The sequence below is a fragment of the Lepus europaeus genome, chromosome 9 (genome assembly GCF_033115175.1).
Source record: "Lepus europaeus isolate LE1 chromosome 9, mLepTim1.pri, whole genome shotgun sequence".
NCBI classification, from domain to species: Eukaryota; Metazoa; Chordata; class Mammalia; order Lagomorpha; family Leporidae; genus Lepus; species Lepus europaeus.
In genome coordinates this window covers 96,878,437-96,897,184 of record NC_084835.1, presented here as the reverse complement: position 1 = coordinate 96,897,184, position 18,748 = coordinate 96,878,437, and the positions used below count along the sequence as shown (strand labels likewise).

General features: G+C 54.2%; 1 protein-coding gene across 2 annotated transcripts in view; it reads right to left on the bottom strand.

The window, feature by feature from the left end:
* The window catches only part of CTIF (cap binding complex dependent translation initiation factor), a 283,841-nt gene that overhangs the window by 114,983 nt on the left and 150,110 nt on the right, over positions 1 to 18,748 (bottom strand). For both annotated transcript variants that reach the window (XM_062201641.1, XM_062201640.1), the window contains one exon: positions 17,338 to 17,414. In XM_062201641.1, the coding sequence (XP_062057625.1) occupies positions 17,338 to 17,414 (77 nt within the window). The remainder of the gene's footprint in view (positions 1 to 17,337; positions 17,415 to 18,748) is intronic.

The following is an 18,748-nucleotide window of genomic DNA, read 5'->3' as shown; positions in this document are numbered from 1 at the left end:
AGGACAGACGCATGGCCCCCTGGGAAAGGCCAGTGCTCCAGGACCTTGTAGAAAGAACACGGCCAGGCACGTGAGCTCTGGGAGGCCCTGCGTGAGTCACGGAGCCTCTGCCACAGCAGGAAGGGACACTGCACTTGTCCTAGCTGCTGCCTGGCCTGCTGCAGGGACGCTATGAGCGTCTTTATTTGTGTGCTTAGTACGTGTATTATTTTCCCACCCCACCCAAGCAAGCCTCTCCTGTTTGTGTCTGACAGATTTCAGCTCCTCCATACACTTCCAATAAAAGTCTAATGCTTTACAGTTACTGGGAACATAGCATTCAAGGGGAAATGAGTGTAGGTGTGACTGTGTATGCGTATCTTAGAGAAGTCCCTCTTCCTGGAGCCACTTGCTGGACCCTGGGGTCCAGGTATTTTCCAAAGCTCAGGCAATCCCAGCCTCTGGCTTCACAGCTTCCCCGGGGAAGGCTCGGTCTAAGTGGTGCTCCCCTGCAGGGGCAGAGGACAGGACGGGGAGGGGGGGGGGGGGACGGACGTTCTTGGGAAGATTTGAAGTTGAACAGAGAAGGAAACAGAAAACTTCTGCCCACTCAAAGCTACTGGGTTTCACTAGCTCCTTTTTTTTTTTTTTTCCAAATTATCGATTTATTTATTTGAAAGCCAGTGTTACAGAGAGAAGGGAAAAGAAAGAGAGAGAGATCAAACTGTCATCCTCTGATTCACTCCCCAAGTGGCCACAACAGCCAGGGGTGAATCAGGCTGAAGCCAGGAGCCAGGAGCTCCATCCAGGTCTCCTACATGGGGGCAGGGGCCCAAGCACTTGGACCATCTTCTGCTGCTTTCCCAGGTGCATCAGCAGGGAGCTGGATTGGAAGTGGAGATGCCGGGACTCGAACTGGTGCCCATATGGGATGCTGGTATTGTAGGTGACAGCTTTGCCTGCTATGCCACAACACCAGCCCCTCATTAGCTGATTTAACATGGGAAAAACCTGAATGACACAGGAAGGAATGTGAAACAGATACTCAGGGACCAAGGTGCCCACCCTCTGGCATTCACAGCCTTGCTGAGTCCCTTCCCGTGCCGTCCTGGGGTTATTCTGTGTGACAGCAGTCTGTGGCAGAAGGGACGGTATGCCACTTTTGAGATAAGGTTACAAAAGATCCGGCCGCTCTCTCTCTCCGCACTCAATCTGCCATGAGCATCCTACAGAGAGACCCACACTGCCAGGAAATGAAGGCTGCAGCCAACAGCCTGTGAGGAACTAAGGGCTGCCAACAACCGGGCCAGTGACCTTGGAAGTGGATCTTCCAGGCCCACCTGAATCAGGTCTGCAGGTGACGGCCATCCTGGCATGAGACCCCGAGCCAGAACAACCCAGCCCCTCAGAAACCTGCACGTAATAAATGCGTGCAATGCCAGGCTGCTACATTTTGGGGGGTAATCTATGGGACAGGAAGAGATAACCGATTCAGCTACCAGAGCTTGGAAGTGGGGTGCTGCCACATTGGGGGAGTAGCTACGGGCCTGGGCAGTGGGCAGGAAGCAAGAGGCTTCTGAGGTGTGCGTGAAAATCCAAACTGGCCGGCGCCGTGGCTTAACAGGCTAATCCTCCGCTTTGCGGCGCCGGCACACCGAGTTCTAGTCCCGGTTGGGGCACTGGATTCTATCCCGGTTGCCCCTCTTCCAGGCCAGCTCTCTGCTATGGCCTGGTAAGGCAGTGGAGGATGGCCCAAGTCCTTGGGCCCTGCACCCGCATGGGAGACCAGAAGCACCTGGCTCCTGGCTTTGGATCAGCGAGATGCGCCAGCCACAGCGGCCATTGGAGGGTGAACCAACGGCAAAACGGAAGACCTTTCTCTCTGTCTCTCTCTCACTATCCACTCTGCCTATCAAAAAAAAAAAAAAAAAAAAAAAAAAAAAAAAAAAAACCAACAAGAACAACAACAACAAAAAACCAAAAAATATCCAAACTGCCACGAAGGCCAGCGCATCACTAGAGATATGGCCTCTGGGGAGACTGCTGGGGAGGGAAGTGAGAAAGGCCCTGGGGGCTGGAGGAGGGGGCTCCTGTTAGGTGGCAGCAGGACGTTTGGCAGCAAATGTCTCCTGCAGTTATACAAAAACTGGGAAATGTTTCAAAGGACTCTCACAACTTAGCTGGGGTTGGTGCTGTGGCCCAGTGGGTTAAGCTACAGCCTTCAATGGGAGCATCCCATACGGGTGCCGATTTGAGTTCTGGCTGCTCCACTTCTGATCCAGCTCCCTGCTAGTGTGTCTGGGGAAAGTAGAGGAAGAGAGTCCAAGTGTTTGGTCCCCTGCACCCACCTCGCAGGCTCAGATGAAGCTCCTGGCTTCGGCCTGGGCCAGCCTTGGCCATTAAGACCACCTAAGAGAGTGAACCAGCAGATGGAAGATCCCTCTCTCTGTAATTCTGCCTTTCAAATAAATAAATAATTTTTTAAAAATTTTTCTCACAACTTAGCTAAGAGCTTTCGGTCAATGAGTGTTGCAGGTGCTCCCTGGTTTCGTCTTGCTGGGGACAGTGAAATGTGAGAGGGCAGAGACGAGTTAAAAAGGAGGAGGAGGGCTTGTGAGTTCAGAAGATGGCCAGACTTTCCAGGTGGCAAACGAGGCTAAAATTAGGAAGCTGCTTCCGAGCAAAGATCAGACCCATGCACCTGCAGGAGAGCCCAGTCCAAAGAAGAGGCTGAGGGTGTGGCCATGAAATCCATTGTCGAGATCATGGGAAGATCAAAGGTGGGGCTCAGAGCACCATTCAGCTGGACAAAAAAACCTCTGCAAAGATGGTGGAGGTACGGCTCTCAGATCTTCTCAAACAGCTGAGCTTCTAAGAAGCCGCAGGGCATTGTCCCCCAGCAGAAGCGGAAAGCTGAGATGGGGTGATCTTCAAAAGGCCCGTGGGTGGGTTCTTATCTCGTGGAGTACACTCAGGATTCACACAAGACTCACAAAGCCCTTCAAAGAATTCTGTCAGTGGAAACGCCGAGGGCTCGGGCTTGTGCACAATTCAAAGGCGCCTCCGACCTCCGAAATCCAATTGGTAGGAAGCTCACTGAGAAGGTGACCTTCCACAGAAAGGAGGGATGCTTCCGAGGTACACCCAAGAGCCTGCGGGTTTGGGTTCGCTGGGCCGGCGACTTGACTGGGGTCCCGAGAGGCCCTGCAGACAACAGCCTGGAGAGTAACTCCTGGGCAGGAGCAGGACGGAGTTCACGGGACTTGAGCATGTGCCTGGCTGGATTTCAGAACTGCTATGGGCAAGGACTTCTTTGCGCTTCTGTTTCCCGCCTTCCTGAGTGAGCGTGCCCTTCCTGGCAGGTGCCCTAAGCCTGTCTCATGGTTGGATATTGAGTGTGCGTGTCAGGGAGGGGAGCTAACTGGCCCCTGTAAACCACAGGGCTACGGATGGAGAAGGGGCTTCCCTAGATGACCTGTCCTGACCCAGCTACCCCAAACAGCCCCACGTCTACATAACCCTGATCTAAACGACGAGATTCTGGACCTGAGCTGACGCTGTAGTCAAAGGAGACACTGGGAGGGGCAGGCACGCGCAGGAGGGATGTGAGTCCCTGGGGGCAAGATGGTGGGCTGTGGTAGCCTCCCCGGTGGTCTGCAGTGATGCCCACCTCCCGGACTTCACCCCCTTGCAGAGTCTCTTCCCACGCAGTGCCAGGGCTAGTCCGTGTGACCAAGAGAATGCGGCAAAAGGGATGGTGCACCACTTCCCAGATTAGCTGTAGAAATCATGGCTGCCTCTCTCCTGGTGTGTGTCTGCCTGGTTGTCTCTCCATCTGCTCTTGGGTCAGACTCTGGAGGAAGTCACAAGCTATGTCCTGAGTAGCCCTAGGAAGAACACCCCAAACCTGCGACCCACGGGGGACGAGGAGATGCACCCTTGCCAAGCACCTTCTGAGGGTTCTGGGAGCAGATCCCCAACTCGAGCCTCCTCCAGCGCCCTGGCTGACGGCGTCACTGCAGTCTCCCGGGAGACCCTCAGGCAGGGTGACCCAGGGATGCTGACCCTCAAAGCCTGCGCAAGCCAATAAACACTTGCTTTAAGCTCTAAGTTTTGGGGCAGTTTGTTATGCAGAAGACAGATAATACAGAAAGCCACTTCCAGCAAGGCCTCAATGGCAATGACGATTGGCAGAATGCCTGCACACACACACACACACACCTGTAAACACAGGTGGGAGTGCCACAAACATGGACTCCTGGTGTTCATGTCACCCTTGCCATCTTTACGTGCTTGCTGAACATCATCTCATTTGAACTCAGAGCAGCAGGTGCAGGGCCGATGTCTTGTGTTATAAGTTAGAGGTGGAGTGATGCCCAGTCTAGACAACTCGGCACACTCTCAAGGACTATCCCCTCCTCCCACTGGGATGCTGGCCCCACAGTAGCCTGTGTTAGGTGACTTCCAGGCAATGATGGGAGAAGCAAAATGAAGGTTTGCCTCAAGTGGGGTGGTTTTGACTTTTAGGCGCTAAAAATCCTGCCTTCAAAAAAATCCAACACTCCCTCCCCCTCCTCCGCCTTCCTCCCACACATGGCAGCTTCTCCACGTGCTGGAAATCTGTGCATTAAGTCTGGCAATTGCTGAGGGTCCCAGGGGGAAATACAAGTGACCTGCCCGGGGTTGCCCACAAAGGCCACGTCAGCCAGCGACACCCAGTTCTCAGGATGGGATGCAGGAGCAGCAAGTCTTGTCATTGTCCTAAGAGGGTAGACAAGGAGACAGCATTCTCCACAACCGGCTATGGGGTCAGGTGGCACAGGTGCCTGCCTGAGGTTCCTGTGCAGCCCTAAGAGGGCCAGTGCGACTGGGAACCGGGACAACGGGGGCCTTGGGAAGGAGCTGGTCTGTGTGGGCTCTGCCTGGAGAGGCCCCAGTGATCACTTCCCCACCCCACTCCTGCCCTTCCCTCCAACCCTCCTGCCTATCAGGGCAAGGTCAGAAGCCGGCCCTCTGCCTGTACCCCGACCCCTCCCAAGCTCCTCTGAACCCCACTGGAACTCACGGTTCTTGAAGGCACCTGGCTGCCTGCTCAGGGCACCGAGGCCGCACGGGCTGCTTCCTGACCATGAGCAGGGTGGGATACCTGCCTGCTGCAGGCTCCGGGACCGCCAGACAGAACAGGATTTTTTTCTCTCTCTAAAAACATTTCTTATCTTTGTCCCAAGTCCACATACATCTTTTCCTGAGTTCAATGTCAGCTCTGACAAACAAAAAGCCTGAAACTGGATCCTTTGTCCACTGAATCCTCCCCTTGTAGCTGACAGACAGAGCTTGAAGGCAACACAAGGACATGGAGTTGTGGAGGGACGGTGTCCCTGCAGGTGACGCTGGCTGGGATGGCCACTTTGTTCTGGGCTCATCTGTTCACCTGGAAGGTGACTCAGGACACAGGAACTGGCCCTCCCAGACACGAATGGATGAGAGCGCCGCATGCTCTCGGGCCTCCTGCCCACCTCCAGCTCCCTCAGCTTCTGCACCTGCTCCAGGTGAGCCAGGAAGCGTGAGTGTGGCCGGGAAGCTCTCTCAGCCTGTGCCAGGCCTGACTCATGCAGCAGCTGTCAGGAAGAGGATCCAGGAGGATGCATAAGGACCCAATAGTAAAGGGTGGGGCTGAATCTGCAGAACAAGAGCACAAGGCAGGTGAGGGGTCCTAGGCACAGGGCCAGGAGCCACCGGGCTCTGCTTAATGCAGAGAAAGTGCAGAGAGCAAGGGTGGTGGGCGGTGGGGCAGGTGGGCTACAGCAGGGAGCATGGAGGGGTCCGGGCGGGGACTCTGGAGACCTAGTTGAAGGTTATGTGCTGCTTGATAATCCCTTGCAAGCTCTCTATGCTGATAATGTGCTGGTGACTCCTCAGCTCCCCGTGGGCTGCTAGTGACTTTGTGTCACCCTGTAAGAGGGCCTGTGAGCCTGCCCTTGGTCACCCAGGTGTTTGGACGTCTATCTGGGTCTACTGGGAAAGGTACCAGCTCCTTCCAGTCCATTTTTTAAAAAAAAGACTTATTTAGTTGAAAGCTAGAGAGATGAAGAGGGGGAGAGGGAAAGAGGGAGGGAGGGAGGAACAGATCTATTATCTGATGATTCATTTTCCAAGTGTTTTCAACAGCTAGGTCTGGGCCAGGACAAAGCCAGGATCCAGGAACTGCCATCTGGGTCTCCAACCTGGGTGGTGGGGTCCAAGTACTTGGGCCATCATCTCTGCCTTCCCAGGCATATAGCAGGAAACTAGATCAGAACTAATGTAGCCAGGACTTGAACCAGTGCTCTAGTGTGGGATGCCAACATCTCAAGTGGGGGCATGGCCTGTTGCTCCACAATGCCCTCCCCTTTTGAGTGGCATTTAGATTCCTGCAGGTGTGCAGAGCTGGAGAGCAGGCATCAGCAGCCGCTAGGGAGACAACCATGCTGTGCTTCCAGGGAACACCTTCCTCTTAGCGTCCCCTGCAGGTGCCACATCCAGGCACTACCTCTGGGGACCTGGGGGCCTGTCTTCAGAGTTATTTTGTTGGCTGATGTCTTTGTCCAATTGAGCCCCTGCACCACTTCTGGAAACCAGGTCCTCCCCCAAAACACTGCAGACCAGAACGGAGGTCACCTTGGCTTTCCCCAAATGCAGGTATAGAAATAAATGGCTACAATGAACTTACTGGGAAGACACACTGGGAAGAATCACTCTCGGAGCTCAGAGCCAATGCTGACCCAGGCAGGAAGCTCCTTGGTATTTTAAAAGCCTGTGCCCTCATCTCTACTAGGAAGCTGGCAGCTGGAAACCTTCCCGAGTGTGGGCACCCCCACCTGGGACCAGTCTGGACTTGATCTCCTTGTCTGGATCAGCCAGACAAGGGCAGCAGTCTACCCGCACGGCTGGCCTAGCAGGTCAGAGTCAGCTGGCCTTCGTGCACACCTGCTATCCCAAGTAATCTATTGGCATCCCTGTCCTTGGGGACAGCAAGAATGGGAATAAAAAGGCTTGGGGTGGGGGAGATGGGTGTTGTGACAAAGTGGGTTAAGCCGCTGCTTGGGTAGCCCACATCCCATATCAGAGTGCCGGTTCAAATTCTGGCTGCTCCACTTCCAACCAGCTTCTGCCACCCATATGAGAGACCCAGATGGATTTCTTGGCTGCTGGCTTTAGCCTGGCCCAGTCATGGCTGTTGCAGGCATTTGAGGGGTTAACCAGGGGATGGAGGATACTTAGATCAATTTCTCTCTCTCTCTCTCTTTCTCTCTGCCTTTCAATTAAATATTTTTAAAAATATTTTATTTATAAGGCAGAGTTAGAGAGAGAGAGAGAGAGAGAGAAAGGGATGGAGGAAGAGAGAGGTCCTGGTTCACTCCCCCAGTGGTCGCAACAGTTGGGACTGGGCCAGGCTGAAGCCAGGAGCCAGGAGCCTCCCCTGGGTCTCTCACACAGGTACAGGGGCCCAAGGACTTGGGTCATCTGATGCCGCTTTCCCAGGTGCACTAGCAGGGAGCTGGATTGGAAGTGGAGCAGCTGGGACTTGAACCAGCCCAGCGCCCATATGGAATGCTAGTGATGTATCTGCTACACCATGGCACTGGCCCCAAATAAAAGCTTTTTATAAAACAAAGAATGCACTTGGCAAGGGTCCTTCTTTTCCCACAATCCCCTGGTGGATGAGACATAAGCTGCTCTTGATCCCCAGTGAGGCTGGTACAGGGCCAGCTGCCCACCACCCACAAATGCCCCCAAAGACTGGGCTGACTCAGAGCCTGAGGCCTGGGCACTGTGGGTTCCAGGGAAGGAGGAAGGGCAGGGGGTTAGCATGTGTCAGCCAGTCCTCAAATGCCCACTGAAGAGGAGAAATCGACAGCATGGGACGGCTGCCCCTGCGGTGTCTGTGCTGGGCCCTGTCCCTGGCCCAGACCTGCGGAGGTGACATTTATCTAAGGCCAGTTTCCTACCTGGCAGCCTTCCTCCCTGCAGGCCACCAGGCACATGCCCCTGCTTCCTCTCTGGCCATCCTGCTGGTCCCTGGTCTCCCATGTTCGCTGTTTCAGGCTTACCCGAGCCATATAGATTGTAACAGCCAAGGAAAAGGGAACACAAATGACTAAGAATGCTCAGAGTCCTTGCAGTGTCCCCTGCCTGGTGCGTGGAGCTGTCCCCGGGGGCTCTGCCACGATGGATGGCAGGCCAATTCTTCTGCCTCTTTGGCTCCTCCATGCATCTCCGTCGGCTCGCTGGTCCTGGGCCGCAGCCAGGCTGGACTTTCCATGAGAGGACCCCAGGACCTTGATTTCCCAAGTGTGATGCTGAGAGTGGGCCCTGAGCCTGGGGCACACACCAAGAAAGGAGACCAGAGAAGGAGCGTCCCTTACAGGGGGTCTCGGGCCAGCCCCGAGGGGACCCTCTCGGCAGCCTGTTCTGCCCAGGAGTGCGGCCAGGCAGCCTGAGCATCGTGATGGTGCAAAGCCTGGGGTCTTCTCTAGCCCTGTCAGGGGCTCCGCTTCAGTCACACGTGGACGGGGACATCTGTCTCCAAGAAATGAGCTGCTCTCCTTCCCTGCTTGGGGTGGGCGTGAGGGAGGAGAAGGATCCTAAAAATAATCCCTGTCTGACTCATTTCGCTCTGAATCTGACAGGGCTGCCTGCCGGGTGGGGGTCTGCCTGGCCCATTTTCTTATCTATCTTTAGCAGGGACTTTAATGAGGGCAATTTCCTTCTGGGATGGAAAGACAAAGCGTGGGCAGCGTGAGCACGGATCTGTCTCGCAGTCCCCGGGCGCCTGACGACAGTGCAGTGACAGGCACTGCAGGGCTGAGCTGTCTGAGAGCGGCAGTGATGGTGTCACCCACGGCGGTGCAAACGAAGTGTGGCCTGCTCAGCGAGGCCAAGGAGGGCAATGGCCAGAGGAGGAAGTGTCCCCGGCTCCCCACATCTTGTCCTCCCAGCCCCCCACCACCAACGACCAATGGAGAGAGGTCACGCAGGCCCTGAACCCCAACGCTCACAACGTCCCCTTTCACAGTCAGCATCTCTCCACCCTGCCGCAAAGAGCAAGCACGGCTGATTTTCACATCCACCATGGTTAATGTTCACCTTGAACAAAGTTGCCGCCAGCACTGAGCTAGTGAACGCTGAGCAGTCACTCCCAGGTTGGGTTCCTGCAAACCTCTGGACTCAACCTTGCTGCCAAGTGACCAGTACATGACCTCTTTTTATGTGTGTTCCAGTTTAAAGACACCTCACATCTTTCAGCTGAGCTGCTAACGTTGAACAGAGCCAACGGCATTGTAACGTGCAGACAAGGCTGATCTAACACACGCGGTTTCTCTGGAAGGCACAGTACATCCTCCTTGGGCTTAGAAACACCAGACGGCATTTCAGCTCCATGCTGGGGGTTGGCCTAAACAGCAGAGTCACCGACAACAATCCTAGGACTGTGAAAAGCATGGCACCACACAGACGAAACAAAGGATCCTTGTTCATGGACCAGGTTAAACAAATAGGCTGGTGTCACCTTGTTTGGCCTCAACTGGGATCTGGCGCATGGGGTAACTTGAAATTTTCACTTCTCTGCATGTGTTGGTGAATGAATGATGGCAAAAACATCCCGAGTGTTGATTTTGGTGTTAGCAACTAGCAAATTTGCAAATACAGAATCCACGAGTCAGGAGGATTGGTTGTGCTTCCAAAGGGGCTAACTTAACAATTTGTGTTCATGCGCCCAGGAATAGGGGCAGGTGTCCAATGAGTTCATTCCTGATCCATTCCTAGTGTACACGATCTGCGGCACTCAGATCCCACACATCCTTGTGGAATGAAGGCCCCAGGACTGATGGGGTGGGCTGAGGTACTCAAGGAAACAGGTAGCAGCTGTGATGTTGTTAGAGAGAGGTTCCTTAGGGCCCTTGCCCATGACCCAGACGTGAAAGGTAGGGTAAGGTGGATTCCAGACAGGAATGAGTGGGACAGGTGTAGTGGTATAGAGGGTTAAGTTACTGCTTGAGACTCTTACATCCCATAGTGAGTGTCTGGGATTGAGTCCTGGCTACTGTGCTTCTGATCCAGCATCTTGCTAACGTGCATCCTTGGGTCCCAGCTACCCATACGGGAGACCCAGATGGAGTTCCTGGCTTCTGGCTTGGGTCTGCTGCAGTCCTGGCTGTTGCAGCCATTTGGGGTGTGAATCTGTGGAGGAAAGATCTCTGCCTGTCTCTCTGCATTTCATATAACATGACAGTAAATAGATACAAATGAAAAATAAAAAGAATGGAAGGAGCAGCCTCCCCTGTCAGTGATGATGTCCAGAGCCTGAGGTAGAGTTGTCAGAGCAGTAAATATTAACGACAATTCTAAAATTATGTCTCCGTATCTACGGGGAGAAGGCAGAGGGAAGTAAGAGGCCATAGATGGTGGAGATGGCAAACGTTAAAGGGTGGGAAAAAGCAGGCAGACTCGCTGAGGTCCAAGTTCGTCTCCTATCGTGTAGCAAACGCAGGCTCAGAAAAAGCAGATGCAGCAATAGGATGTATTGGTGTTGGGGTAAGAGAACCCCTTACACGGGCCTTAGGGCCCCCTGAGCTTGTCTGAGCGTCCTGCAGAACAGATGCACTAGTTCCCTCCAGGTGTCCATGTGACTGGGCTAAGCCAAGCCCAGGTAGCTGGTAAAACAGGACTTCTGGGTGCATCCGTGAGGGTGCTTCTGGGAGAAACTGGCACTTGAATTAGCGGACCTCGCAGGAATTGGCAGGCAGCCTCCGATCTGCTGAGGGTCTGGATGGAATCACAGAGGAAGGGAGCATGCGCCCTCTTGTTCTAGAGCTGGGATATCCATCTCCTTCTGCCCCTGGACTTGAGAAATCCTGGTTCTTGGCCTTTGGATTGGGATTGAATTACACTGGGTTTCCTGGTCTTCCAGCTTGCAGCAGATGGCAGGTGGCGGGACTTCTTGGCTTCTGCAGTCTCACAAGCCAAGTTCCACCTACCCCCCGCCCCCGTGTGTGTGTGTGTGTGTGTGTGTTCCTGTCTATTGGTTGTGTTTCTCTGCAGACCCCTGATTGATGCAAAACAAAGTGCTAGAAACTGTAGCTGTGTTATAGGTACTTCAATTTTCTTATTTTTTTTTTAAAGATTTATTTATTTATTTGAGAGGCAGAGTTACAGACAGAGGCAGGGAGAGACACATTGCTGGTTCACTCCCCAAATGGCCACAATGGCTGGAGCTGGGCTGATCCAAAGCCAGGAGCCAGGAGCTTCTTCTGGGTTTCTCATGTGGGTGCAATGGCCCAAGTACTTGGGCCATCTTCCATTGCTTTCCCAGGCCATAGTAGAGAGCTGGAATGGAAGTGGAGCAGCCAGGGCTTGAACTGGTGCCCGTATGGGATGCCAGTGAAACAGGGGAAGGCTTAACCTACTATGCCACAGGGCTGGCCCTTGTACTTCAATTTTTAAAACTTGGAAAAACAGGGTAAGCATTTAGCCTAGCAGTTGAAACAGCAGTTGCATTGCCCATGTCACATGTCAGAATGCCTGGGTTGAAAGTCCCAGCTCTGGCTTCTGATTCCAGCTTCCTGCTAATGTGTACTCTGTGGGAGGCAGCAGGTGATGGCAGAATTACTTGGGTCCCTGTCACCCACATGGGAGTCCCAGATTGAATTCCCAGATCTTGGCTTTGGTTCCAGCCAGAGATCATTGTGGGTATTTGCAGAATGAACCAGTGGGTGGAAGTATATACTCGCTCTAAATAAATAAGTAAACATGTCATAAATACTTAAATAAATAAAAGAGGTCATTGTGCAACAAAAAAGGTTGGGAAAACACAGAGATCTTTTCTCCCAAAGAGATTTCCCAATACCTAGGTTGGAAGGAGACAGGTGGCCCCTACTAGCGTGCACAGGTTCTGGACTAGTCGTGGCCAGGACAAATCTATGTCTTTCTTGAAAAGGTTACTAGCCTGGTACATTTAGGGAACCCAGTAGACATCAAGATTGTCAGGGGGCCTTGCCATATCACTCTATCCTGGGATCTGCCCTATTCATTAAAGAACTTTTTAAAGATACAACCCACACACCACAAATTTACCCCTTTAAAGTATTACTGAGTAATTTTTAGTATACTCATGAGTTGCATACTTATGATCACTAATAACAGATATCTTTTTGGTTCTTTATTAGTGACTTTCGTGGTGTCACAGGGAGCTTGCAAAATCAAGTCTGATTTGGGTACCTGTTGACAAGAGGAAGAGAGGGGAACAGGGTTCTTAATTGGTTCTGTCATCAGAGGACACCAAGCTATAGTCAATGGTAGGACAGAGGCGGCAAGAGCTGCCGGAGGCTGTGACCACCCAGCAGCGCGCACCCAACTCCACCCAGGGGGCGGCTCACTCACCAGCTGGGGTGGCCAAGGGATTCTCTCCTTCCTTTCAATCAGCTTTGCACAAGGAGTGAATTAACTGTCCTGAGACTTCACTTAATGAAACAAATTAATTTGGGGGTTGCTCTCCCGTCTCCCTGGCTGCACAGGCATCACATGATGGATCGCTAATGTCTCCATTAGCCTCCTGACTCTGACTGTTAAGAGGCTGGGCTTTGGAGCCTGTGTGCTCTTCTGAGACTTCTAACAGCCTGGGCTGGGCGCTGTCAGGAGCCAGCAGGCTCCGGCTTTCCTTTCTGTTTGGTTCAGTTGAGGGCTGTGGCCTCTGTGAGCTCCACCAGGCCCTGTTTCCAGGGAGCTGTACAGGGGCAACTCCTGGGGAAGGTGGGTTCCTGCACCTGCTGCATTCACACTCTTCTCATTCTTTTTTTAAGATTTATTTATTTGAAAGGCAGAGTTACAAAGAGCCAGCGGCAGAGAGACAGAGAGAAGTCTTCCCTTTGCTGGTTCACTCCCCAGATGGCCGCAATGGCCAGAGCTGCGCCCATCTGAAGCCAGGAATCAGGAGCTTCTTCTGGGTCTCCCATATGGGTGCAGGGCTCCAAACACTTGGGCCATCTTCCACTGCTTTCCCAGGCCATAGCTGAGAGCTGGATCAGAAGTAGAGCAGCCAGGAGTTGAACTGGCATCCACATGGGATGCCGACACTGCAGGTGGCAGCTTTACCTACTGCACCACAGCACCGGCCACAATGCCCTCATTCTGATGCCCTCCCTCCTCCCTTCCAAATCCTCCTTGTGTCTCAGTGGTAGTTCAAGCCCTGCTTCCTCCAGGAAGCATTCCAGAACCGCCCTGCTGATGGTTCCTTGTTCCGAACCTTCTGCACGTGAACATGCAGGTGCTAGGCAGTCAGGCACAGCGTTCTGGTTGGTTCTGGAGTGGGAGAGATGCTGTGCAAGCCTCAGGCCTGGGGTGCAGGGATCACAACTTGCACTCTTCCCAGAGCTGCACTATGTTGCCCACCCCCTCCCTAGAAACTCTCCGCCCCTCAGAAACTGCCCAGTCCAGCCCAAAGTCATGCCCTCTTCCCCAGGCAGTCCCATCCAATAGCCATTGGACCCAGGAGGTAAAAGGCCTTCCCCTTTTCTCCATCTTGGGACAACTCTAAAAAGTCACTCCAGTTTCAGAGCCCCCCCCCCCCCCCCCCGCAAGGCTGCATCACTGCACAACTTCTCTCTGCCACCCGGCATCCTCTCCTCTCTTCCCCTCCCCCTCCTTCAACAGGGACGCATCCTGCCTCAGACCTGCATCTCAGAGTCTGTTTCCCAGGGAGCAGAGATGAAGGCACACGCTCAAGGCCTCTGTCCATCTATTACATGGAGCCAGGTTGGGGTCAGGGGAAGGTCAAGGTCAACAGAGGCCGTGAGCCAGGGCTTCAATCACTGAGGTCTACATGCTGGGGGCAGAGAGCTCCGAGGGGAGAGAGACAAAGCTCCATGGCCCCCTCCTAAGCAGCAGCCATCCCGCTGTGCAGGTCGCTCTCTGGGGGTGCAAGGCACACCCGCGTAGGATTCACATCACAAAAGCGCGTAACTTCTGAAGCTGTCCAGTGTCCTTTGCTAGTTTCCAAGAATAAACAGTTGCACAGATCTGGAGGACATTCTTGAGCAGGAAACCTTTGAACTGTCCCGTTTTCATCTCAGAGTCCCTGGGGGCGGAGCTTTCAAAGTGGATCCAAGAGAAGGGATGATGGACCCTGGTGCCCTGTCCCTGCAGCGAGCATGGGCAAGGCTGCTGGGACTGTGGTCGCATGCCCAGCCCTTGCCATGGACATCCCCACTCGACACTCACCATGAAATCCCCCCGGGGAATCGGAGCTACCCCCACTGGCCTGCAGAGCGGGCTGGCTCCAAGTCCTTTTGTAGGTGATTTACAGAGTCAGCTCATTTAAGCCTTCCAATTAGTGGACCCATTTTACAGAAGAGGAAATAGAGCTTTCAGGATGTAAAGTGATTTGGCAAGATCCCAGAGTTACGAGTTGAGGAGGTGAGGCTCATATGCCGCTTCTAATGCCAGGGCGTGAGACTGAGTCAGCTCCTTGCTGGTCTCAGACTTGAACAAAAGCCGTAAGTGCACACAAAATCCCCAGACGGTCCAGCTAGGGCTGTGATACGATGTGGACTTCTGTGAAAACTAGGATTTGGGGCCCCCATTTGCAAACACGTGTGCCAGGCTGTGGGGAGTCACACACTCCAGGGTCAGCCACGTGCCCATGCTCTAAGGAGCATGTAGCTATTGGACACCACCTCCCTCATTCACAGGAAGACAGAAGCCACCGACTCCTGCAGGCGTTCCAAGGAGAGACACTGGGGGATCCCGATTCCGCTGGCTGCTCCCTCCATGGGACAGAGGGTGAGATCAGAGGTATAGCACAGATGCCCGAGTCTGGTCACCTCTGCCCTGGCCAGCTGGTGTGTCTGAGGAACTCAAGTCCCTTCGTGCGGTTTCAGCCCACAATCTTAGGAAAGTTAACGCACTGTACAGCAGTGTTCACGATCAAGGTCAAATGTAAAGGTCTAAGACTCAGCAAGGCCACTGCCATCAGTCGCCAGCTGGGTCAGGGGCCGACCTGGCACTATTCGCCAGCTACTCAGTGAATGTCAGAGTTGCGTGATTTCCCAAGAAGCACTCAGAAGCCCCCTGCTTTTAGACAGTGAGGTCCTTAAATGTACAATTGCCTGTTCTTCTCCTGAAAGCCCCCCCACCCCCAGCCTGGGGTCTCCGTGACAGCGCCCGGCTGTGAGTGGCGGGCTGCACGTAGTGTGTCACGGGAGTGGGGCTGCCATGCCGGCCGGCACATCCAGCATGCCAGTGCACGGCTGAGCCCCGTGGCCAGGGCAGACGTGCGCTCCTCCGGTCTGTCTTTGCTGCTGCTGACAACTCTGCTCCCGTGCTGGGGCTGACTTCCTCTGGTTCGGGGCCCTGGGAACACGGAGGCAGCCGCCCTCAGGCCTCCATATCAATCTTCCACGGGTTTCACAGCGCGGCTGTTCTCTTCCTGCTGGGCTGCACTCCCTGGCCCCAGCCCCGGAGCCCTCCTCTCAGGACATACTTTCCGTCCCTTAATCATCTTTATGGCCTGCTTTGGACGCTGGCCCAGCGCACATCCTCTGAGGTGTGCTGAGCTCACGCAGGCACTGGTTACCGAGAGCGGGCTCAGCGGAAGGTCGGCTTCCCAGGCCTCCCATGGCGGGCGGGTGCCTCTTCCTACATTCCTGGGTCACGCTGCTGCCTTCCGGAGCCCGGCCACTGTCCAGGCGACTCCTGCGGAGCAAGGCCACCTGGCCCAGAGCGGACATGTGCGCTGACCTGGATGCTGGCTCCAGGGCTTGGAGAGCGGTCAGTGGGTGACTCCTCATTTGGAAGCTTGGGGACTCTGCACACCTCTGAGCCCTACTCTGAGTCTTTGCTGCCACCAGGGACCACGGGGGGTGGGGGGACACAAATCCTTTGTTCTCTTCATCCTCTCCCCAGGCTCTGCAAGCTCCACTCCTCCTGCCTACAGCAGAAATCAGGAATCGACTTCGGACACACTCTTCACTATGAAGGCAGCACTTACAGTGCCATGACCCCTACTCCGGCCCAGGCAGAACAGGGCTCGGTCCTGCTCTCTCGCCTCCACTTTCCCTTCTGATGCCTGGAGGTTCTACTTCCTAAGCCAGGGCTGCCCTTCCCAGGCTGGCTGGACACGTGCTGTCCCCAGTGCATGTTTTCAGACCCAGTAAAGCCACCAGCAGATCAAAGGCTCCCTGGGCTCCCTGTCTTCCACCACCCTGAGTTGCGGCCACCTCCTAAGGCTGCTTGCCCAGGGCTTGCGGGTGGCATGAAGGCGCACAGACACCTGTCAGTGAACTACAGCCCTGGGGCTCAAGGAGGGGGCTGGCCAGTCCGAACAGCAGGCACACCTTATTTTCTGAAGCAGCTAGCCAGCTCAGAGGCTGTTCTAGACTCTCTGAGACCCTTCTCTGTTCGTGAAAGGTAAAACCACAAACCAGCACCTTTATCTAAGAAGAAATTCCTTATAGGGGAACACCTCATTTTTATTCTTCAGGCATAAGCCTTTTTTTTTTGTTCATTTTTTTAGTATTTCTATCCAGAAATTTAATGTATGCACATTCAAGCAAAAAATAGACTCTACCCTTCCCCCGCCCTCTGGATACAAATGGCTGCACACGACACACACTGTTCTACACCTGGAGTGCTTCACCTAAGACACAGCATGATGATCTGCCCAGGTCTGAACGTCTTTTAGAGAGTAAGGGCATGCATTCCCAGGATGGCCAGGCCCAGGCGCTTGTCCCTGCCCAGGGCCCCCTCTTCACGTCTCCTGGTCCCTGTGGTCACTCTGGACTCTAGGCCCCTAGGGAGAGCCTGGTTTCTGCCTTAGCTGAAGGGGGCTCTTCCAGGCACAGCGTCAGCAGCACGTGCCATTGCTCATCTGTGTGTTGCCTGTCACACACCAGGGACAGCTCCCAGGGACCAGGGAGGCAGACAGACAGGCACCCTTGGACTTGTGAGCTCCAGGAGCCTCCTGGAGGTCATGTCTCAAAACAGACAACTGGCAGTTGTGCTTATGGGGACAGCTGTCACCATGCCGAGGTTGGGGGAGACGGCATTTCTCCTCCTGAACCACAAAGTCTGGGCGCTGACCCCCCGGAAGAGGAGGCAGGCACGGCCAGGTCTCAGCCGGACTCCTGAAGGGATTCAGTGCCTGGGACAACGAGGGAAGTGCCGCCCAGGCAGGAATCCCCACTTGGTAACAGGCATGGGTGCCGCCAGCCTCACCCCACAGGTACCAGCTGGTGACTGAGAAAGGCAGAACACAGCCAGAAGCGACGGAGCTGCAGACGCCGACGCAGGGACAGCAAACCCACGCTCACGCAGCGGCTCTCCTACCTCCGGTCGTTCCTCCGCCTCCGGAACAGCTTCTTGGTGTGTGCGATCTCCACCTCGTGGGGCATCGGGTGGTAGCCCTGTGTTGGGGGAAGAAGCGAGACCATGAGCGACATCTGAACACCCGGAACTGCGCGAACTACAATGGCATCTAGGACAGAAGGAAATCCAAGGTTGGAGAGACTAGGCTCCAGCCATCAACCAGACCAGAGAATGGAAAACACTAGAGTCAATGAATTTCGTAATGCTGGGATTACAGCCCCCATCCCCTTGATGATTTATTAATTTGAGGGAGCCGGCATCGGGGTACAGCCGGTAAAGCTGCTGCCTGCGGCCGGCATCCCATATGGGCACCGGCTCGAGTCCCGGCTATTCCACTTCCCATCTAGCTCCCTGCTAATGTACCTTGGAAAGCACTGGAAGATGGCCCAAGTGTTTGGAGCCCTGCATCCATGTGGAAGACCCGGATGAAGCTTCTGGCTTCGGACTGGACCAGCTCCAGCCACTGCGGCCATCTGGGGAGTGAACCAGCAGATGGAAGACTTTTCTCTCTCCCTCTCTCTGTGTGTAACTCTGCCTTTCAAATAGATAAATAAATCTTTTAAAAAGATGTATTAATTTGAAAGGCAGAGTGACAGAGACAGACAGAGAAAGAGAGAAAGAGGGCTCTTCTTATCTACTTGTTCACTCCCCCAAATGCCTGCAACAGCAGCAATGGAGCAGGCTGGAGCCACGAGCCAGGAACTCTACGCAGGGTTCCCAAGTGGGTGGCAGGAAGCCAAATCCTTGAGCCATCATCTGTTGCCTTCCCAGGAGCATTAGCAGGAAGCTGGATCAGAAGCGGAGCAGCCGGGACTCCAACTGGCATTCTGATAGTGATGCAGGCATCCCAGGTGGTGGCTTATAAACCTACTATACAATGCTGGCCCCTGGAATTACAGCCTTGAAAACCAGTAGAGACAAAGAGACCTTAGCATTCATTATACCCAAGCCTGCAAATTACAGATGAGGATGCTCAGGTTGGTAGGGTCAAATGAGCTGGTTCATGGTCTTGCAGAGAAGGAGCCACTGAGCTGGGAGCCAGTACTGCAGCCAATGACCAGAGCACAAGCTGCTTCTCGAGTCTCAAGCATCCTAAGCAACAGGACTGCTCAAGCTGTCTTCCCTGGGCTGTGGAGGGGACCAAGGAGGTGAAGTCTGCAATCTCTGAGCCTCCTGCAGAGGGCATGTGCCCCTAACCCTGTTCCAGACTCCCCAAATCCCAAATCCTCTTTGCTTATACTGCCTGGGGAGTAGTTAAGAAAAACATGCAAACTGCCAAACGTCTTTTTAAATTTAAAAACGGGAAAGGCATCTGACATAGTGGTTAAGACACCATCTGGGATACCTGCATCCCACCTCGGAGTGCCTGGTT